General features: G+C 40.8%; 1 protein-coding gene across 4 annotated transcripts in view; it reads right to left on the reverse strand.

The window, feature by feature from the left end:
* Positions 1-218: 218 nt before the first annotated feature.
* ptpn20 (protein tyrosine phosphatase non-receptor type 20) overlaps positions 219-24,047 on the reverse strand; it is a 40,782-nt gene continuing 16,953 nt past the window's right edge. For 2 of the 4 annotated variants that reach the window (XM_077236732.1, XM_077236733.1), the window contains exons 26-47: positions 23,857-24,046; positions 22,582-22,787; positions 21,763-21,858; positions 21,255-21,685; positions 14,448-14,763; positions 13,464-13,634; positions 13,139-13,313; positions 12,750-12,960; positions 12,569-12,606; positions 11,882-11,968; positions 11,302-11,366; positions 10,303-10,464; positions 10,041-10,212; positions 8,802-8,887; positions 8,412-8,485; positions 7,745-7,893; positions 7,399-7,544; positions 7,035-7,125; positions 3,045-3,379; positions 2,534-2,749; positions 1,933-1,995; positions 219-1,645 (exon numbers count right to left, since the gene is read on the reverse strand). In XM_077236732.1, the coding sequence (XP_077092847.1) occupies positions 1,529-1,645; positions 1,933-1,995; positions 2,534-2,749; positions 3,045-3,379; positions 7,035-7,125; positions 7,399-7,544; positions 7,745-7,893; positions 8,412-8,485; positions 8,802-8,887; positions 10,041-10,212; positions 10,303-10,464; positions 11,302-11,366; positions 11,882-11,968; positions 12,569-12,606; positions 12,750-12,960; positions 13,139-13,313; positions 13,464-13,634; positions 14,448-14,763; positions 21,255-21,685; positions 21,763-21,858; positions 22,582-22,787; positions 23,857-24,046 (3,597 nt within the window). In that variant the 3' untranslated portion in view covers positions 219-1,528. The other 2 variants (XM_077236735.1, XM_077236734.1) reach the window with 2 other exon arrangements.

Raw genomic sequence — 24,047 nt, forward strand, 5'->3', positions numbered from 1 at the left:
ATAGACTACACAACAATACTTCAGTAAAAAAAAAAAAAAAAACATTTCCTGGATTTATTTTTGGTCAAATACTAGACGAAACTCATGTGCATCTTCAACTACACGTTGTCATGAAAATCCAGTAATGACAGTGAGTCACAGTTGGTTGTAAACTCTGTGTTGGATTCACTAAAAGAACCAGCTCATAAGAGTCATACATTATTTTGAAACACATGAAATACAATGATGTACTGTTTTTATTTGTAAAAATGGGTACAGTAAGAGTAATAGGCCTACATTTCTGATACATATAACTATAGCTCATAATTGAGGTTTCCATCAAAGTACAAGGTTAATAATTTATAGTGAAATACAGTAATATAGTAGTTTGATCATGTTTCACAAAGCCCGTGGAAAATTAATGCAAATAAATATACGGCTATAGATCAAATGGGACGATTTACCCCTTTTAAAAGCTCTGATGTGCTCATATTCTATAATAAACTCAGTTTAAGACATTAGTGTGCTGCAAATTATTGTGCAGTTGCTTTGCATAAAGCTCAACAGTGAGAAGTACTAAAGTATCACAGAATATTGGTCCATTGCCATTTCCAACCCATTCACACATTTGTTGCTTAATATTGTGAGTCTGATGTCTTACGATGGTTTACTGCAAGCGTTCTTTCTCCATTACAAGTGTAAGCAGATACTTGCTATGCTGTCCAAAACAAATACTGGTTTCCAAGAGATTATGCCTGCTGGCAGACCCTCAGAAGCTATACAAGAAGGCTGTAGTTTGTAATCTCTTAGAATCAGTCCTATTTCTTTGGGTTAATTCCTCCTTCTCTGACCTAATGTTGACTAAAAGGGAAAACAGCTTTTTATTTTAGAAGAGTGCAGATAAAGAAAGATGAGCGGTAAACTGCCCACATGTAGAGAAATTAAAAGGCACTTTGCTAAAAGTATCTGTCCAGCAGCTGGTTCTTCTGAGTGTAAAAATTATTTTGAATGAAGATGACCTCTCTCGCGGCTACTAAAATCAGACACTGCAATACTGACAAATCAAAACAATGCAATTCTGTAAGAAAATCAGAAAAATTTTGACAAACTTCAGTTTGGATCAGTATTCAAAACATACATTTTGTATAATGGTTTGAGGCTGAATAGTAAATTCTTTAAAATGTGCAAAATAAGTTAAGTGAATTCAATAATTAATGAATTGATTAATTCAATTAATTGAATTGAATTAATTATTGTGCATAACTCTTGTATTAAATAAACTAAAACTTGTTCAAGGCAAAATGACTAGGAGTCCAGAAAGGCTATGAAATCAGTGTTTTTAAGCCAAAATGGTACAAAAATATATATCAGATCACACAGGGACTTTGCACAGTTAATGAAAATATCTACCATATTTCCTATGATATATTCAATATTCGATTAATAGAACTAGTGGTCGTACTATATCAGACACACACGATCAACACATCACCATGTCTGCCACTCCAAGACACATATATTGTTGCCTTTCTGAGACACTTGTAAGATTTTAAGGACTGTAAGGATGCGTTAATGAACAGGTTTCGGTTTGGCAGTGGTGACCATGAAGAAGTGAGATGCTTTGTAACACCTCCAGCCAGACTTTGTAACAAAAGAGGTATTGTTCCTGTAATCAGAGAGAAGAATGGCAAAACCTCTCCATTAAGTTTATTCAACTCTTCTATACATTCAGAAGAAGGGTAATGCACACAGAATAAACACAGAAGATAAGTATTGTATTCTTCCCAACCCCATTTTGATGCTAATTAAAAGCTAATTAAATAAATGAAAGCCAACTAATGATTGACAGTTTTTTTAGTTTTGTTTTTTTCATTGGCTGAGAGACTATGTGCCCTAGAGGATTATATATTCACCTGAAGGAAACATTCTTACTGAATGTCCAGATTTACTCACCTTGGTCTGAATCATGCCGTGCCGCTGGAGTCTCATTTCCTTTACTATGTCACTCACATTAATCTACGGGAGCAAAACAGAAGTACATAGATTTAGTTGCTCATAATTAATGTGTAAAAATTTACAGTACTCGCGATTACGAGATTATATCTCATAAAAATGCAAAATATGACATTCTGAAAGACTTTGAATTACTTTTTTTAATTTCTAGTTTCTCTCACAATTTTGATATTTTCCTCACAATTCAAAGTTTATATTTCAAAATTCTGAGGAAAAAAAGACAGAATTCCAAGTAAACCTGCGATTGGTAGAAAAATGTCACAATTGCGAGTTTATATCTAGCAATTATTACCTTAATGTCACAATCGCGAGTTATAAAGTCCAAATTGTGAGATATAAACTCACAATTGAGAGGAAAAAAAGTCAGACTTGTGAGATAAAAAGCCGCAATTACTTTTTATTTTTAATTCCGTGCGTGGAAACAATCTTCCATAGAATTCTGGCATTATTTACATTTAAATGAATGATCATTTTCATATATAGATGATCTATTGTTTTAAGCTTATTGTTAATGCTATACTTGTGTGTGGAAAATACCTACACTTAGGTCTTTCTCAATGAGACTGAGGATGACATCAGTGCAGATGAGGACTCCAGCTCGGCCAATGCCTGCACTGCAGTGGACTGTGATAGGCCCTTTAGAGTGTATAGCCCTCATGTAGCGAATGAAGCACACCAGCTGCTCGGAGGAATGAGGAGTGCCATGGTCTGGCCATGTGGTGAACTTTAGATGCTTCACAAAGTGAACGCCTCCACTCTGGAAAGGCACACAGGTCAATAATGAGTTGCATAAAAATATTTACACATATTTTTGCTGGAAAAAAGCAGTTGAAAATGAAAGAATTTTTATTTTTCTTGCTTAGCATCATTTTATTATTCTTAATACCTTATACAATTTTGGATCTCAGATACATTTATCTTGTTTTAAGGATGTTGAAGGCATAGCCTGACTGTGATTTTTAAAATGGTGGATATTACACTGAAAAGGTCACAATAAGAAAAAGGTATTTTTGGATGAGATGCAATATTTCCATCAGGTACATGCCCCTAACCTCTTTTTCCACCATCTTGATGACCTTGATGTGGAAATAGCCAAGCATCTGGTAGTTATCCAGGAAGAGCTGGTAACGGCTGGTTTCTTTGGGAACATCAAGTTTTCCAGGCCAATACTTGTGGCATTTTACCCGGCCACGTTCCACCTCTTGGGTCATCATGGCGATAACATCAGACTTGTTCTCCCACACCATCTGCCAGAAGTTATCCTGAGTGCCAGGCAAAGGGCCCTGAGCAGAGATGTAGAAGAGCTCCTCTGTGCCCACCTTCAAACAAATGTAGCTGGCATTGATGTAGCCCTCGTTCTCTCCGACAGGAACACGCGTCTTATCATCTGATTGTTCAAACAGTAGAGAGAAACAGGGATTGTAGATTGTGATTAATTAATTTTAATATGCAGACTCACATTTAAAAACCAAGCAATTACTTCTGCTGTAATGATAAATGTATTTGCCTCGGCCCAAAATCCTAGTACATTTGAGCTTGAACAGGCATGCATGTTATTTGGCAATAATATAGGATAAGAGAACAACAGTTAAACTTTCTATGACACCTCAATTCCCACCGGGCAACTAAACCATCGAGTGCTTATTATGAAAACTAGAAGGTATAGTATACAAATTTTTTGTTTTAAGATTCAGTCAAAATCCAGCAAACAAACAAACTCTTGTGTATTTTATTATCAAATGTATGTTTCCCAAACCACAAACAAATTTTTATTTGAAATGCAGCTTGGAGATTTATACGGGGCCTCAGCATTCCTGTAATGAGGTGATTGCTGTTGTTGGCTCTGGTAGCCAACAGTGTTATTAATCTACAAACCAAGAATGCAGTGTTGTTGGTTTCCCCATAGAGAAGGAACAAATTGTGTCCAGGTACAGCAAATAGCTCCAGATAAATGAAACAAGGTCTCAAGGTCATGGCGGCAGGAAAGCCAAAAGGAGTGAACACGGGGGAGCAGGGTGAGAAGAATGTTCTAGAGTATTCTCAAGGTGGCTTGTTGGTCAATGCAGCACACTTGAGACTTTACTTTAAAATTGCAACATTTATACTCTGAAATCGAATCAGTGAGATGAATACTGATTTTTTGTAACTATATAAGTCGAATTTTGCTTGATTTTCTATTTATTTAAGTTAAAATAATAACATTATCAATCAATACCTTAAATGAACGCTTCATACTGATTAAATATAATTTTATAAGGAAAAAAGAAAAGAAAAGCTGATATATACACTAAGATTGTGGTCAGTAAGATTTGGGGGTTTTTTTTGTTGAAAGAAATTAGTACTTTTATTCAGAAACAGCATTTAATTAAACAGTATCTGTATTTTATCAGAGTATTTTTACTTTTACTTCACTTCATTCCAACGCATATCCAACTGCATTTCATAAAAACATGTTGTGTCTCATTATTTTGAACTGAAGAAATGATCCCCCGGTCCAAGACGCGACAACCGTGTCCAATTCGTTATTTTCAATTAACCTGTTAAATCTGTTTGCAAATTACACTGAACGATTCATTCATGAATTGGACCGATCAGATTGCATCTGTTCTCGATTCAACAACTCCTTGATTCAAATCCCTGGTTAACAATTCACTGAATTCACAAGTCTGACTCAAAATGAGTCAAGAACGGGAGATCCTTAGAGCTTGTAAGACATGTTCCTGGATAAACATGTTTTGTTGATCCTGGAACAACATTCCTGTCTGAAAATTTATTCCTAACCTTATCCCTACCCCTGACCAAATAACCCATTATTTGTCCCTAAAATCAGAGGAAAATGATAGGTTTATAAGAATGGTGTAGAAGCCCTGGTTGTAAACCTAAACTTGACATAAACTGTAAACTTGTCCCTTAAATCTGATTGGTTGATTTGAATTTTGTTCCAGGATCAACAAATATGTTGAATACAGGAACATGTACGTTTACTTGCGTGGGATATAGTTACTAAGTTACTAATGAGTTACTGATGCCAAAATAAGTTACTAATTTTAGGATTTATTATTGTACATGAAAATCATATGTAGGTCATGACTGTCACTTGTTTGAAAGCTGAATCTGCTGTAAAAGGGTGAGCTGTTTAAACCAATAGAATGTGGACATGTCCATATTTGTGTATTACCGTCTGAATGGGGTAGGTTTTAGGTAAAAACTAAACGATGTTAAAACAATGCAGTTAGGAGATGCATCTTCCCTGCTGCATGCAGAAGCAGTTTCAAATGACAGCTATAAAACTGTTATTTTAAATTATAATATTTCACAATATTACTGTTTTTACAGTATTTTAATTTTTTTTTTAAATTCTAACCGACCCCAAACTTTTGAACAGTAAAGTATATATATATATATATATATATATATATATATACTATAATATAATATAGCCCTGATCTTGAACATTATCTTCCCATATTTCACCTGCTATGAGTTCATCAGTCAGGTTCTGGTGAGATTTAAATTTTTAAGTAATTGTGCTCAAAGTTTCTGTTACAACAATATAAAAAAAAAATAGTTTAGGTAGATCCAATTTTAGTAGCCTGTTAAGATGCTGAAGAGATTGCTGCTGTAACTCTCTAAAAGCGGGCTGCTTACAAAAACATGTCCAACAGCTCGGAAAGGAAAGGGTCTGAAAAGTGAAACTGAGAGGGAAAAAGATGAACAAGGGGGGCATATGTAAGGGGAAGCGTATGTCACTGGAAGTAGGTAAATTCGTGTGGAGCGGCCTCCACAAAGGGTGGCATCAAGCTTCCTGGAGAAGGTTGCGGCCCTTGAACTGCCTCCAGCAATAACAGTGGTTAAGTCCCAGGGGCCTCACACTTTTCAATCCTGGGCGCTTTATTCAGGGAACAGAAGCCCAGTGAGCTGCCGTGATAATAAACAAACACTCCGGGCCAGGCTAGGGCCAGTCTGCCCCCTGCCAGCACATGAAGCGCCTTATTGTGCCTATTCTGTACAGAGACCTGCTCTCTTCAATACAACTACAGCCCATTCTCTGCATACTCGTTCTGACACTGCACATGAATGGATGTTTCCCATTAACAGTGAAAGCAGATCTATGAGTCACTCATCTCCTGTTTGACTTTACGTTTGCAGCGTTCTGTTATGTTTTAAACTAAGGGCAAACAACGTCTCACGCAGCCTCTGACCTCCTTACACTTCACACCAGCAAAAGCTGAATCCGTACAAACAGGAAAAGCGTGGCCGCAGTGTGAAAACGGCTCCACATGGGTGAGGAGGTCCGGAAAGCCGCAATAAGGTGGCAGATAGAGTGTGAAATACTGAGTCAAACGGACGTCTACACCAGCAATGTAATCTTATATCGCATTGGCAGGACACCCGGGAGTAAATAACCAGGGATTGGTTACATTGCACTTAATTGGCGTGTCATGTGTTCCACTGTTTACAGGTAAATGTATACAGGGGTCATTCCTCTCCCCACATTCAATGTTGTCTACATTTAAACATATGCTCTTTGCTCTGGAAATTTACTGTGTATATTTACAGTATATTTTTGTGAATTTATAGAAAAAGCTGAACAATTTATTACAAATAATTTAATTGTAATAATAAATTAATGCTAATAATATTATGTACTAAAAATAAAACAAATTCAAACACAAGATGTGTGACAATTTATGTGTAATAAACTACTATTGTAAAACATTATACTCATGTTCATAGTGGACAAGATGGTTATTATTTTATTTACAGTGATTTTTACCATAAAAACTGACCAAGCCCTACATTGATTTAACTGTAAAACGGCATACAGCTTTTTATCGTAAGGAATTCAAGGAATTACTGTTAGTGCACAGTTTCCTGGAAATTTTGTACAGTGTGTGGTCCGTGTGGTTTCAGAATGGTGTGAAAATGTACCCCCAAAAACTTCTTTTATGAGAAGTGAGGCTCACAAACTGTAAAACGGCAATAAAAGTCCTAACTAAGGAGGGTTTGTGGAGGATTATGGGAGAAACAGAGGAACTTACATGGCAGGATATCCCTGTATCTGTTCTTCTCCCGGTTTTCGGGTGCTTTTCCAACCAGGCAGTTGTCTGAGGGTTTCAGATGCTCTAAAGCCTGGTAAAAAAAAAAAAAAAAAAAAAAAAAAAAAAGAGCCATACAAGTTCTCTCATTTACACACTTGAATTAATCATGTGGTAAAATAGAAAAAACATGTTTTATACATTATATTCGTATAAAAAATACAGAAAAAAACAGAAACATTTTATTGAAAATTATTCAAATAAAACGTGATTAAAATGTGATTGGATGTTTCTGCTCGTATCAATCAACGATTTTAGTCTTGTGAAGATATAGTTGTTTGTCTTGATGTAAACAACAGGAACCTACCATAAACTCTTTGATCAGATCTTGCTTTTCCAACTGTTCAAGGGCTTGGATGAGGGCTTTGACCCTGGAGCCAGAGTACTGCCCATTCTTAGAAGGAGATATGACTGCAAGACTGGCAAGCTCCTCTTCTGACACGATTGGTCGACCTTAATTTAATAAAGTTATTTTAAGATGCTTGAATCTACAGGCCAATCATATCTCAGTATTTCCCAACTAATTATAGTCTGAAACTGTAGTTTCATAAAATGATTTATGAAAACATAAATATTATATCATATTAAAATAATGAATATATATGGAGTAGAATTACTAAGATGATGAATAAATATGAAGACGTCTGATTTACCTGTTTGAGGAAAAGCCTCTGCAGGCGATGGCTGAGAAGCATTGTCATCATCATCACCATCCTCGTCCTCATCACTGCTCCAGTCGTCTGACTCGCTATGCTCTGCTTTCATGGCAGATTTTTCTAGATGCTGCTTCTGGGGGTCTGTCCTGAAGGGGGTACGGGGCAGGAATGAGCAGAGACCTTGACCACATTGCTACGTTCCGGGGCCTGTTATCATGCAAGGCTGATTTTCCTGCGATTTTTCCACCTAAAATGTAAAAAAGCTGCTAATTGCAAGTGCTGCGTACTATAACAAGAGTGGCATGTAGGCCAGCCTAACTAGAAGCCAAAGCTGTGATTATTGGGCCTGTATTTTATTAATGACTCTTTAGTGCCTCCCTGTGGCGATTCCATTTGAGAGCTATGTTAAAAAAACAAACATACAAAACAAAAACAGCAATGAAATTCAGTCCTTATGATCTGGTTTAAGTTAAGTCATAATACAATGCACATTTACGGGTTAATAGACGAACAGTTTTCGCGGATGATTTTAACGAAGTTTCAGTTAATTCAATCTGTCAGGTCTCATTCTGTACAAAACTCACCACTCTTAGTGGCACATGTGATATAGCAGCTGCATCAACAAAAATTTGAGAAAAAATTATAGGAATTCAGTGACACTCACCTTTCTTGTAGCATGTCAGTAACTCCCAGAGACGGACAACACCTCTGACAGGTAGGTGTACAGTTTCGACTTTCCTACAGGCAAGAGATAGACAGAAAAAGGAGAAAGAGAAAGAGAGAAAGAGGAGACAGGTGATGAGTTAACTCAGTTCGGGCCACCCTTACGGTCTTCTGAGTTTCAGTGTTTTCCTCTGAGAGAAATTGGAGGCAGTGCTAATTAATTTTATGGCGAACCTTGCTAGGTGCTGGAACTTGTCATTTATTAGATTAGGTTTTTGTCCTCTAATCTGTTCTGAGGTGGACTTTCAGTTTACTGGAAAAAGTCAGCATCTCATTATTTGCTTACTTACTTCTATATTTACTTGACAGTAAAGGGAAAAAAAATGTATACCTGCTCACATTCCCCTCTAAGTCCAGGACAACCTGAGGTCTGGAAAGACACACGATCTGCATGCGCTTCTGTTTGTGCTCTAATATCTGCAAATGAAGCATTACAGCAGGAGGAGACCTTTAAAACATTAGTAAGAATATCTCGGTTTCTAACAAGTGTCAGTGCTAGTAGTTAAACAACAATATGCTGTTCAACAGGCAGTGATGATATACAGATATCTAGAAAGGGTGGCAAATATAATGCCAATAAAATATTTAAGCAGTCAAAATTGTGATTTAAAATGTAATTAAAAAACAAAAATTAACAGAATAAATAACATGATACCAGTAATCAAATTGATCATATATTAATATTTTAATTATTATGAATTGATGTATCACATTTGTAAAATAATCATATTTAACCACAGTAAATTAATACACAGTAAAGTAAGTTAAATTGACAATCTATAATTTACATAATATAATTTAATAATGACAAATGATATGTTCACAGAATTGCTGAAATTATCGAACATGCACTACCATTCAAAAATGTATGGCTATTAAGATTTTTTTTAAATGGTTTTGAAAGAAGTATTTTATGCTCACTAAGGCTGCATTTGTTTTGGTCAAAAATACAGTAAACAGTAATCGTGTGAAATATAAGTACAATTTACATAACGGTTATCTATTTTAAAATGTAATTTATTCCTGTGATGGTAGAGCTGAATTTTCAGCATCATTGCAGTATGACGATTTGCTGCTCAAAAAACATTTCTTATTATTATGTTGAAAACAGTTGCTTAATATTTTTGTGGGAACTATAATTCTATGATGAATTGAACGTTCAAAACAACATATATTTTTTTAAATATAAGTTATATTTTGTAACATTATACATGTCTTTACTGTCACTTTTCATCAATATAATGCATCCTTGCTGAATAAAAGTATTAATTTCTTTTTTTTAAATCATACTGATATTTTACATGATTATACCTACTCAATATTTAGTTGAAATTTTCAAAAAAGGACCTAATGACAAAATTCAAACAAAAAAATGTAATATCCATTGAGAATGCTATTGGCATTAATTGGCCTATACTGTATATTGTTCTATCATCATGCAATACAAAAATTATAGGTTATAGTTTTATCAATTGAATATGAATATATAAGTGATGCTGCCAGTCTGACATAATAGATGACCAAGTACAGTACAGACACAGAGCGGGGCTTGCGTGTCAGGCTTGCTGACCTGCAGAATTGAATGTGCTGAATTCCTGAGAGGCCTCACCAGGGGAGCTGGAACCGCAGGTTAACATTGGCAGGATGTCCCTACATATGGTTAACTGAACCGTGCCCTCTGCCTTCCGCAAAATATCCACAACTTTACCGTGGCTCAGTCCTGACACAATGATACCATTCACCTGCAAAACATACACAGATGTGGTACACCTACTACACAGTTTATCAATGGGAAAAAAAAAAAAATCAATGAGGGAATGATTTGCTCATACCTCCAAAAGGATGTCACCCACTCTGAGACGACCATCCAGCTCGGCCGCACCCCCACAGCAAATATCCTTCACTCTTAGTGAGCTCCCATTGACCCCGCCCACCAGAGCAAAGCCCAGCCCACTTCTCTCAGGCTTGGTGAACTCTACCTGGAGGATACAGCTCTACAGAAAAAAAGAGGAACAACGACAGAAGGGTGAACCAGACAGTTGACGGTAGCCATTGACTTCCATAGTAATTTTTGTCTCCTGGAAGTCAATGGCTACCGTCAACTGTCTGGTTACCAACGAAATATCAAAATATCTTCTTTTGTTTTCAACAGAATAAAGAAATTCATACAGGATATCCTTTAACATGGCACACAAATCCGATTTGGTTTTTAAATCCAATCATTAGAACTAACTGTCCACACTGTCATTATTCATGTGATGAAATTGAGCCATTTGCTTAGATCAAATGGATCAATGTTCAGTACATCTACACTTGCGATCAAAAGATTGGAGTTGAATTAAAATGATTTTTTATGTTTTTGAAAGAGGGCTGGATTTATCTGATCAAAAATGGTAATATTGTTATATATAATGTTTTCTATTTTAATACATTTTAAAATGTAATTTATTCCTGTAATTACATTGTATGCTGTAGTCACATAAGCAATAGAGGCATTTAATGTGTTGAAGCATTTGTTGTGTATAGTAAATTATTTAATATCACCTTTTGCTATATGAAGAATTGTATTTGCTATATGAAGTATTGTATCATTTGCTATGAAGTATTGTACTTAGACAGGTCCAGACATGCAAGTACATGTACACTCATTTTCTAGGAAAGGTTTAAATGATTGCTCTTTGAATATTGTAATATTATTAATGATGAACTATTTATCTAGCTGATGATGATGATTACAAAGATATTTAGAGGTGAATGACATAGAGATTACAAAGCAAGAGTCATGTTACAACTTATGTCATCAGCCTAAAACAAGGCCGAGGGAAAATTACCTCCTGCTCCGATGTGATGGACAGCCTCTTCCTGAATTGCACGACACTGTCAGAGACAGGTTTAACTGTACCAGAAACAAGAGAGAGATTTTGTGTCAGAAAATTTGAAGACATTTTAGATGCATTTCTTTAACTGAGCAGGACATTAAACAAATGCCAAAATGAATGAAATGAGTTAATCAGAAATAAAGTCAAAAATCAACCCAAATGAGGAAACCAAGTGCACAGCAATTTCAACCAATTCCCAAACTCACAAACGTCCCCCTCCTCTGCTGCCATTTCCGGGGGAGATGCGTTGATGACCTGCTCTGTACTACGGTAGGTAAACTGTGCTAGCCTTTTCAAGCTCTTTCGGACCTCCTGGCTTGCGGTCTCCTAGCAACCCGGATGCCCACTAGATCAGCTGGCCTTTATTCGTCAGACACAAGAAAGCGCACTTTGATCGGCCAGAGGAGGCCATGTCCCTCGCTAATAATTAATCCTGCCCCCGCTGCCCTCTGAGCAAGACATGCCATGTCTGTCAGCACAGATCTAATGCCACAACTCCCAGACAACAGACACAGGAAACCAAAGGCTTTACCATCCATAGCAGCTGACTCCATGACAGGTGACACAGGCTCTTCGAGGCGAGGGCAGACTTTTTTCTCCTTCTTCCATTCAAACAAACCTGAAGAGGAGAAAAGGGATAAGCTAAGGGCTAAACGGATGTTTTTTTATTTTAAATATGCTACTCCAGAAATCAGAGTTTGCTATTAATCTAATACTTTTGTTTTAATTCTGGTGCCCATATCAATATGGATAATTAGAGTAAAAGTTCAAAATGACAGCGAAATTAAGCGAATCAAATATTATTCAGGGCTGACACTCTAATAAGAGGTGACACTGTGCTCAAAATGTGACAGTGTCCAGTAAAATGTGCAGTAAAGGCCTGGACTGCTCTGGACCTCCACTGGAGAAGCTCTCCACCTCATATCTGTCACTTCAGACTAGACTGAAACAAGTCGATCACGACTGCCCTCTGCAGCCCAGCCGGAGCCTTCACACGCCCAGAGCAAAAGAAAACACACCCCACTGACAGCCAGAGCAGTTACTTCGCCCATGGGAAGGTTAAAGTCTCTCTGTAACTCCATATATGATTAAATAATACCAACAAACACACTCTCAAAGTGAAGAAAAAAACATTAAACTTAATCACATCCTCATATTCTGTATAGATTATGATTCAAACAATTATTGCTGTAATTCAAGAAGATCAGCTCAAATGTACCATTCCATTTATCCATTGGTATCAGTGGTTGATCATCTCTGAAACAAAGAAAAAAAACATTTAATTAAAAAAAATGAAAAACGTACACACAAAAAGTTGCTTATATGTTGTCAACTTATTGATCATATTTTTTTTTACAGTGTACACCATGTAATTAATGTTTTTACTTAATCAATCTCACCTCATGGCTTTGAATCTGACTTTGCGTGGGGCGCTTTCACACACTTTCACCGCATCCTCCAGTGTCATTCCCAGGGTGCACTTCCCACATATGTAAACAATCTTGTCATTGGGCTGGATGCTGCCCTCTTCACTAGCAGGGGAGCTTGGCACCACCTCCTGGACATAAATCCCCTGCCACTTGCTGCCAATGCCCCCTGTTAGCTTAATACCTGCACAGACAAATGCAAAAGTATCATAAATTTGAATTAAATACAAAAAGTCAGAAGGTTACTGTTTCTAAAACAATCACTTTCACCTCAAAATGTTTTTGTTTTTTTTCCATTTTGAAATTCTTACAGAGTAATGTGATCTTAACCTAGTTTATCCTACTATCAAGTATTTCCTCACCCAGTTGTCCAGATGGAGTCTTGGGTATGACAATGTCCTGGAGGGTGTCAGGTGGTGGTGGAGGCAGTAAATTTTGCACAGCTCTCCCCAGCACCATGTGCAGCCTTTTGGAGGAGCACCTGAGGATGCCAATTGCCACGTCATCTGCAACGTTGGTCACATTGTGACCATTCACCTAACAAATATAAGTTGATAATGCCAATTCAGTCTTAACACAGGAGCTGGAACTGTTCATGTAAGTTGCAATTGTGCACAATCAAATCAAATCTTCAGAAAGAGATGGTCAAAACCGTGATTGTGTTTCTAATTGTGAGAAAAGCTGTACCATGACAAGCCTGTCTCCTGCCCTCAGTCTGCCATCTGCTTTGGCCGGATTATCCAGGACATCCTGGATATAATAGCAATTGTCCAGTTTACTCCTGGTTATTGTAAACCCGAAGCTGCCACACCACGATTTGGTCAGTGAGACAGTCATTTCAAACTCCTTCAGCACGTCCTAAAACAAGACAGAGCATATGAGAAGGTGAACAACATGGCTATGCTATTTCACTAGCTAGACCAGCATTAAATCATGATGATGATGATAATAAACTTTATTTTATATACTGCAGTGCTTTATTTTATAAAGCACGCTTCTCAAGGCGCTTACACAGAAAACAAAACAAAAAAGTAAATATGAAAAAAAAAACTATTCCAAAAATGTCTGAGGAGTTAAATAAATTAAATATAAGTAGAAATTCAGAGTTTTGGAGCATTGGAGCAGCACTGAAATGCCGATCTAAAGACTTCATCAATTCATAGTTTTCATGTGACATGACACCCGGATAGGAATGCCAAATTGGAGGGTAAAACAAGGCTAATGCACTAAGACAGTGATATTAATAGACCAATTTTAATATATACCTTATATTCAATATATACATATATATACCTTACCATATATTCTGGGTTCATCAGTATATAGTATGCATAATCAATAAGTACTGAATACTGAATTTGATATTTTAAAATCACTGTTTAAATACATTAAGACACATTAAGTGTTTTTCACATTAAGCACATTAGAATGTCCTGCTGTTTTTAGTGATTGAAATACTGCAGCAAGTGCTGCAATTGGGTCACAAGTGCCCAAAACTTTGTTTACATTTTGTTGACATACTTATGTTTTTCCTCTTTTGAGAGGTGATCTAACTATTCAAGGAAAATTGACAGGCCTGTGCTGCAGTTCTATGGATGTTTGCGCCCTCCAAGTCTCCGCGCCAGCCATGTGACTGAAAACTATGGATAGGCAAATGCAATCAGACTTCACCCCTCTGGGATCTTCGTCATCTTCATCTTCATCATCATCCCAGCCGTTGTTGTTGCTGACTGAGGGGGCGCTGAGCTGGGCAGGAGGTTCTGCTGGGGATGCTGCTTGAGTTGCTTGCTGGTAGGATGGAGGTGTGCTCTGCAATACTAGAGAAAGGGCTGGTGGAGCGGGCGGTTCACTGGAGAAAGCACTGGTGCTTCTGGTTGGGGGAGAGGGTGCCATGGTGGTAATGGTCAAATATTCTTCATCAGCTGTAACAGTCAGCCCATTAGCTGTGAAACTTGTCATGCTCTCTTCCACACCTTCAGTTGTGTGACTGTAAATGGATAACAGGAAGTTAATGTTTGTTTGTGCCAAAATATTTAAGTCATACTTTAGCTTTAAATGAACATTGTCTTGAATTAAGCAATGAAGAAACATCCCCAGTTTTGTCGTAACTATAAACCACATGTGACAGTTGACAGTTGATTTTTAGTTATTTGTATTAGGTACCCCTACCCAAATCTCATTGGTTTGCCCACACAAAGCCCACTCCATATAGCTGCATATTAAACATTAAATTTGATCTGACTATGTCGCAATGTGTAGCATTTTTGTTGTCTGTGTTGACAAATTGCTTTTCACTGGAAACATATTAAGTCCCATCTGTTCACATCCCCAGCATAGTTGAATTATGATTTTTAAAAAAAAAGAAATTTATACTTTAATCCAACAAGGATGCATTTAATTGACAAAAAGTGACAAAAGTATTTATAATATTAAAAAGACATTCAAATAAATGCTGTTCTTTTTTTATTGATCAAAAAATATCTCATTCCTTCCACAAAAATATTAAGCAGCACATCAGTTTTTAACATTAATAATAAAAAGAAATGTTTCTTAAGCACTAAATTAGCATATTAGAATGATTTCTGAAGGATCACGTGAAACTGAAAAAAATCAGCTTGGCCATCAAAGGAATAATTTACATTTTATGTATATTAAAACAAAAAATGGTTACTTTAAATTGTAATAACATTTAACAAAACGACTCGGTTACTAACGTAACCTCGGTTCCCTGAAAAAAAGCAAAGTTATCATCCAACTAGCCGGCAGAGGCGAGCTTTATATGTGGGAAAGAATACAGAGCGGCTAGAAGGCGCTCAGTGTGACACAAGCACATACATAATCTAGATACGAACTCGTAGTTCAACTAGCATCATGCTGATAGTACATTGGAATGCAGTGTCGGGACCTGTAGGTTGTAGAACCTGATAAATGTGGACGGTGAGGCCCAGCCTGCCGCCGCACAAATATCCTCGATCGGTATCCCGCTCGACCATGCCCAGGAAGAAGCCACACTCCTGGTGGAGTGTGCTTTGACTCCCCAGGGGCATTGAAGTCCCTTAGCTTCATAAGCCAGCGCTATAGCTTCAACTATCCAGTGAGAGATTCTCTGCTTTGAAACGGCGGAACCTTTCGTACGGCCGCCAAAGCATACAAACAGTTGTTCTGTCTGTCTGAATAGGGCAGAACGCTCCAAATACACTCTGAGAGCCCTAACGGGGCAGAGTAGATTAGCGTCGTGTTCGTCTGCTGGGGACGATAGCGCAGTTAGGGAGATAACCTGTGCTCTGAAGGGAGTGGTGAGCACTTTAGGAATATACCCATGTTTCGGTCTAAGGACGACCCTGCAGTCGTTAGGTCCGAATTCTAGGCAGGCAGCGCTTGTCGAAAGCGCGTGCAGGTCGCCCACTCTCTTGACCGAGGCGAGTGCCAGCAAGAGCGCAGTCTTGAGCGAGAGCTGTTTAAGGTGCACGGTTCGGAGTGGTTCGAACGGAGGCCCTTTAAGAGCGTCTAGGACAGTAGCTAGGTCCCAGATCGGCACTGAGGGGGGGCGTGAAGGGTTCATCCTCCTAGCGCCCCTTAGGAAACGAATAATTAGGTCGTTTCTTCCCAATGGACGTTCCATTACAGGGTCGTGTGATGCTGTGATGGCCGCCACATATACTTTGAGCGTGGAGGGGGCGCGGCCCGCCTCCAGAAGCCCTTGTAGAAAAGCGAGTACGTTCGTAATCTCGCATGTTTCAGGGTTCAGGCCCTTGGCATTACACCAGACACTGAACACTTTCCATTTCTGGGCATATAAGCGTCTCGTGGAGGGCGCCCGCGCCTCAGCGATGGTTTTTAGTGCTCCGCTCGTGAGGTTCCTGGGAACCCGTTGAGGGGCCATGCATGAAGGGCCCACAGATCGGGGCGGTGATGAAATATCATCCCGTTGGCCTGACTGAGGAGGTCTGGCCTCAGTGGAATCGGCCGTGGTGCAGATTGCATTTGCATCAGATCTGGAAACCATGTTTGGTTCTTCCAGAGTGGGGCTATCAGCAGCACTGCGTTTTTCTCCTCTCTGACCCGACTGATGACCTGCGGTAGCATCGCGATCGGGGGAAAGGCATATAAGGGACGGCTCGGCCAGCTCTGGGCGAGCGCATCCATGCTTTTCGTGAAGAAAAGAGGGCAGTGCGCGTTCTCCTTGGAGGCGAAGAGGTCGATCTCCGCTCTGCCAAAGGTTTTCCATAACCAGTGAATCGTCAGCGGGTTGAGAGCCCATTCTCCTGGGAGAATTTTGTCTCTGGATAGCATGTCCGCCCCCTGGTTCAGGGCACCTGGCACATGCGCTGCTCTCAGCGAGCGCAAGTTGTGCTGGGACCATAAAATGAGTCTCCTGGCCATTGAATGCATGGAGCTCGACCTGAGTCCACCCTGGCGATTTATGTACGATACTACCGTCATGTTGTCCGTTCGGACCAAGACGTGTTCGTTTCTCAGCTGTGGGAGCAGGGCTCTGAGAGCCAAAGCGACCGCTTTCATTTCCAGACAGTTTATGTGTAGGCGCTTCTCCGGGTTTGACCAAAAGCCGGAGACAGGCCTGCCCTCGTAAAGGGCCCCCCAACCTATTTTGGAGGCATCTGTCGTTATCATCTTTCTCCTTGTGTTCACACCCAGACTCACGCCTGACTGGTACCAGTCGGCGGCTTTCCAGTGCGTCAGGGCTTTTATACAGCCGTGGTTCGCTCTGATTAAAAGGTGGCCCGAACGCCACGCGTGAGTAGGGACGCGGCTCTTGAGCCAGCGTTGGAGAGGGCGCATATGCAACAATCCTAGCTGGAGTACGGCCGATGCTGAGGCCATGAGACCGAGCATCCTCTGAAACCGCTTGACGGGGCGAGCGCGCCCGCTCTGAATGATGTTGCAAGGCGCCGGATGGTGAGCGCGCGCTCTGATGAGAGACGCGCTGTCATTTGCATCGAGTCTAGAACTATTCCCAGGAAAGAAATCCTCTGGCTGGGAGATAGTATGCTTTTTGCAAAATTGATTCTTAGACCCAGGCATTCTAAATGACTGATAATCCAAGATCTGTGTGTTATTAACTGACTCTCTGATTGTGCTAGAATCAGCCAATCGTCGAGATAATTCAGTATTCGCACTCCCCTTCGCCTTAGGGGGGAAAGTGCTGCATCCATACATTTCGTGAATGTACGGGGAGCCAGGGACAGGCCGAACGGAAGTACTGTGTACTGGTACGACTGTCCCTCGAAAGCGAATCTCAGAAACGGCCTGTGATGAGGCGCTATTGGAATGTGAAAGTAAGCATCTTTCAGATCCACTGAGAGAAACCAATCTCCTGGGCGTACTTGCGCGAGGATATGCTTGGTTGTTAACATTCTGAACGAGCGAATCATTAGTGCTTTGTTCAGGTGTCTGAGATCTAGGATGGGGCGGAGACCGCCATCCTTTTTCGGGACGAGAAAATAGCGGCTGTAAAAACCTGCCTCGCTCAGAGAGGGGGGAACAGTTTCCACAGCGCCCTTTTCTATTAGTTTGCGCACCTTGGTGCGTAGAACATGTGAGCACTCTTTTCTCACTTTCGTCTCGACCACAGTCGTAAAACGTGGTGGTCTGCGAGCGAACTGGAGCGAGTATCCGTGCTTTACTATATTCAATACCCATTTCGGCATATCTGGAATATTTTCCCATGCCGCTGCGTGTACAGATATGGGCTGAATACAGGCTAGGGGCGGGCCGCTGTGACGCAGGGACCCGGCCAGCGAATCGCCTGAGCTCATAGCTCTCAGAGGCGCGGGCGCGCGCTGAGCAGCTGAGTGAATGGGCGCGTGTGTGATTACAGCAGCGGGCGCTGTGTCTGTAAAACTCGCAGCCTGGGCTGGGGTTGTGTTTGACACTGTAAGGACAGTGTTTATAAGTGGGGGTGCATAAACAGTGGTAGGCACACGCGTCACTTTTATAATGTTTCCCGCTTTTACTGGGGATTAATTTATAACTGTGTGAACAGTGCTTGTGTGTAGTGGTGCGTACATGACCGTAGGCACGTGATCTACATTCATGGGGTGCGCAGCTTGAGCTGGGAATGAATTTGGCACTGTTTTGACAGTATCTGGGAATGCACACTTTGTGGACATGTGAACCCTTAGTGACACAGGCAGAAAAAGACTCTTTTTGTGTTTTCTGTGCGTCGCCGTAAAAACGGCGTTTGTTTGCATGTGAGCGAGCTCTGTGACTGGCCCATTGACTGCTGTATGAACATATCCAGCCGCCTGTAAGGGGACTGGGTAATGCTTGAGCTTTTGCAGAGAGAGTGGTCCGGCTTTTGCGAGACACGCACTCTCTCTTTTCATTCTTGTGGCTAGGACGGCTTTCGAGGCTCGGGGTTCAGCACAATCTTGGGCCGAGGACCCCGTCGCTCAGAAGGCGGCTTGCGGTTGTGAGAGCGCGAGCGGCGTCGAGCGTCAGCCTGAGGCGCGGGCTGAGAGGCGGTGGGGGCTGTTCTAGCCCGCTGCGGCTGCGGCGGCCTCTGTCTGCTCTGCGATGAGCTGGAGCGCTTGGGCAGGAAATGCCGCATAGCTTGTGAAGCATTCTGGGCCTCAGTGAAGCGTTCGGCGAAACCCTTAACCGCCGGTCCAAACAGCCCGCTGGTGGAGATAGGCGCGTCGAGAAATGGCGCCCTTATCCGCGTCCTTCATCTCAGTCAGAGTCAACCACAGATGGCGCTCGAGAACAGTCAAATTAGCCATGGCACGGCCGATAGACTGGGCGGTGGCCTTCGTGGCTCGCAGGGCTATGTCAGTCGCGCTGCGTAGGTCCTTAAAGGCTTCGGGTTCGGGGCCAGACTCGTCCATAGAGCGGAGAAGCTTGGCTTGGAACACTTGAAGTACCGCCATAGAGTGAAGCGCTGATGCAGCTTGGCCGGCGGCGGCGTAGGCGCGACCGGCGAGAGCTGAAGTAGTGCGGCAGGGCTTCGAAGGGTGGGAAGCTTTGGCTTTCCATCTGGTGGTGGAGGGCGGGCAGAGATGATTGGCCACGGCCTCCTCGAGGGGCGGTGTTCCCTCGTAGCCTCTTTCCTTCGCGCCGTCCACAGAGGAGAGCGAGGAAGAAAAAGAAGGCTTTAGGCGCGCAGAGTGGGGGGCTTTCCACGACTTGGTGAGTTCGTCGTGAACTTCCGGGAAGAAGGGAGAAGGCCTTTGCCGAGGGGCCTGCTGGCGCCCCTGCAGAAACCACTCATCCAGTCGGCTCCGGGTTGGTTCTTCGGGAGAAGAGCAATCGAGCCCGAGGTCTTCCACGGCCTTAGAGAGAACGTGGATAATCTCGCTATCCATGGTGGAGCCCCCGCTCGCGCTAGCTAGCGTCGACGGGGCGGGGTCGAGAGTGGAGCCCGGCCAGTCGTCCGATGCAGCGTCGATTGACAAGCTGTCATCCATTCCCCCGTCGTCCTCGGACGCGCCGAAAGTCACAAGGCCCACCGCTCTGCTAGAGGGGTGTGGGTCCGGCTGGGTGAACTGAACCGGCGGTAGGGAAGGCAAGAGCGGCGGTGAAGCACGCGGAGACTGGCTCGGCGTGACGTCACTGAGCTCAGGTTCAGGAAGCCTCTGTGAGCGGCGCTTTTTCTTAGTGCGCGGCTCGAACAGAGGGATGGCGGCGATGGGCTCGCTCACGGCGAAAGCGGCGAGGCGAGCCCGCAGTGCGGAGAGACCCAGGTCGTCACATTCGGGGCATCTGCCCTTGGTCAAAGCAGCTTCTGCGTGGTCCCGGCCCAGGCAGCGAGCGCAGATGATGTGACGATCCCTGTCCGGGAGAAGGTCTCTGCACGACGCGCAGGAAGGCATTTGAAACAACGCCTTGGAAAATTTGCTCTTTTACAAGTGTCGCAGAGCGAACAGATGTAAATACTTGCGTGAGCAGTACGCCGGATGGCTCAGTAGGATCGCGTTAGAAGGCGGCTGAAGGTGCCGACGTCCTCGTAGCAAATCCCGCTGGTATGCTTTTCGACGGCGAAGCTTCAATAATCCGGAGGATCCAACGAAGAAGGTGTTCGCTGAAGGAGATTAAATCTAAAGAACTCTCATGACGGGGCGCCCAATATATAGCTCTTGGCCACGCCCATCTTGGCGGGCTATGCCAATGACCGAGCTGCCTTCGTTCATTGCTGTCAGCTGTGCAGCTGCAATGCGTTTTACATAAAGACTTCAATATTCTCGAGAAAAGGAGTTTTCCCATAGCGTAAGCTACTTACGCAATAGGAGAGACCTCTCGAAAGGGAACTACAGTTTTGACTGTATTTTTGATCAAATAAATGCAGACTTGATGAGTAAAAGAGACTCTTTTTTTTTAAACGTACTAACCCCAAACTTTTGTACGGTAGCTCTCAAGCTCTTTATTTTCAAAAATAAATGTAAACACATTTACATGTAATATTAGCTTCATATTGATCATTTTATCCATCATGTCACATAGAAATAAACAGGCCTTTACCTGGTACAAGCTGAGGCATGGTTGCTTTTTGAGGCGGTATTATCTTTTGACTCTTTAAATGCTGTTTCAGGGGCTGCTGGAGTTGGTGCTGTGTTGGCTGCTGTCACTTTAAGAGTGCTTGGTGTTGGGGGTGGAGTTTTGTTCTCATGCTCCTCCCTCACTATGGCATGAGGTTTTAATTCTCCAACTTCACTTGAGGATGGACGTGAAGGTAGGGGTGGAGGGGCTGATATAGTCGTATCCACCATCTCACTGTCTTGGCTCTGTTGGGTCAAGGGGATCTCCTGGGTTTGCTCAGGGGTAACTTCTTTCTTTAGACCCATCTCTATTGCCCGCTTCTTGAGGAGTTCAGTGAAGTCTGGGGCAAAAGACCTTGCTTGCATGTCTAGAGACCTGGATCTCAGTGCACGGGTTGAAAATGTGTCAGGACCCTGTCAAAAAGAGATGTGAGTATAAAAAAATAAAAAAATTTAGAGTTGTTCCCAACAATGTAGAAATAGGATGTTACCAGAGAGTTGTCAATATCACTGAGTTCCTCCTGTGAGGGTCTGCAGATTGACAGCCTGATCTCAGATGGAGATTTTTGGAGGAGATGCAAAACTTCCTGCGGTGATAGAAAGACATGCTACCGTTAACAAGGTTGGGAAGAATATTTTTTATGTTTTTGAAAGAAGTTTCTTATGCTCATCAAGGCTGCATTTTTATCTAAAATACAGTAAAAACAGTAATATTGTCAAATACTATTACAATTTAAATAACCGTTTTCTAAAATGTAGTTTAGAAATCCTGTCATGACAAAGCTGAATTTTTAGTTATTTTTTAAAGGATATTTTGATGATTAGAAAGTTCAAAAGAACATCATTTGATTGAAATATAAATCTTGTGAAACATTATAAAATGTTTGTACTTTCCCTTTTTTTAAGTAATTTAATCCATCCTTATTAAAAATTAAGTATTCATTAATTTATCAAAAAAGGATTGATTAACCTCTTGATGCATTAATGTATCACAGTTGTTAGTGTATTACAGTTGTTTTATTTAATCCAGTATATTGTATTAAACTGAATAAAGCACAAATAACAAATTTTGGTGGATTAAAGGCTTATCTGTAACATGTGACAAGTTTTAGAAACTAATTGTGTTTCTTGGCCACACATACAAATTATGTTGTCATGATTCCAAAATGTATTATGCTACAGTTATACATTATACATACATAAATATGATCCGAATCTCAGTAAATCTTTAAAAGCTATGTGTCTCTCACAGTGCTTTGATGTGTCTAGTCTTGGAATGCTGGATATGATATAAATAATGCATCCTTTACCTCATAGGACAAGCCTCTAACGGGTTCTCCATTGACAGCCAGGATTATGTCTCCCTCCTTCAGAAGCCCACAGTCCCCTGCAGGCTGACCAGAAGAAAGGCTCTTAATATGCACCATGCTGCCCTCATCAGGACCCAGCTCAGATACGAGGAAGCTGAACCCCAGGCCACTGAGACTCTTCTGAAGCGTCACCTCCCGGATGTTATCTGCCACAAAGAAAGAGTGGAAATCTCTCAATTTGTCGTTAATATCGGGTTCAGACTCACACAAACAAAAACTAGTGAACAGTTAAAGGGAGAGTTCATCCAAAATTAACATTTCTGTAATCATTTTACTCACTTATGATGTTCCAAACACATAATATGACTTACTTTCCTCTGTGAGAATTATAGTATATCCTTGCCACTCTTTAATATAATGAAAATAAATGAGGACTGCCACACAATGCATTGTTATTTTAGTATTATGTATACAGCATTATAGTATTTAATAATAATTTGAATTTGCTTTTATTTTTAGTTATCAATTAAATTTTACTTTATGCTTAAGTAAATTTGTGATGTGCTTTTGTTGTAGTGGTATTATGTAGTTTTGTTTTTAAATAATTCTATTATTAAGCTTTAATTTAGTTAAAGTAGTATTTCACCTTAAAATGATTTGTTTCAGTTAGTTACCCAAACAATAATTTTTAAAATGTCTAATTTTAGTTTAAAATTAATTTTTTTCCCCATCTAATATTTATATTTTATTGCAGCTTAATTTCAATAAACGAAACGAAACGATTTCTAATAGTTTTACTTAACAATAACAACACTGATCATATGACATCAGAAGATTCAAAACATAGTCAAACTGACTACATTTATGGTGCTTTTGCATTCTTTTTAAAGTTTGACAGCCCAAAAGAACTCATTCACTTTTATAAAAATTTGTAATAAATAGTGCCCAAGGTACTCCTCAAAAATTCCCCTTTTGTGTTCCACAGAAGAAAGAAATTCAGTCAAACTTTAGATTAGAGTCCAATTCTCCCTATTAATAATTAAGTTAAATAAAATGTTAAAATAAATGTTTTATTTTTGGGTGTTGTTCCTTGAAAAGAAACTAAATTATGCATGTAAAGGTGATTCTAACATTCAGGCCTGATGCAAAACATATGTCAGTGCAAAAAAGTAAATTTGGCTGGGTCTTTGGGTCTGGCAGCTAGCACAGGGTCGCTGTCAGATTCAGTTGAAATGTTTTGCAGTGTTTTCTCCCCCTCTCTGATCCCCATCTCACCATCTGACACAAATCTGAAGTCCTTGGCCCTGACAGACAAGGGTGTTTCCATGGTCACATCTCTCCTCAGGGGGGTGGGTGCACTCTGCACACTTTGATTTGAAGGAGATCTCTGTCTCTCCAACCTGGATGAAGCACTGAAAGTGTCCAACACCACCGGAGGCTCTCGTCCAAGAACCAGGCTCACCACC

Source organism: Siphateles boraxobius, unplaced genomic scaffold (genome assembly GCF_051911475.1).
Source record: "Siphateles boraxobius isolate OS27281-9 unplaced genomic scaffold, OSU_SipBor_1 20, whole genome shotgun sequence".
Taxonomy (NCBI): Eukaryota; Metazoa; Chordata; class Actinopteri; order Cypriniformes; family Leuciscidae; genus Siphateles; species Siphateles boraxobius.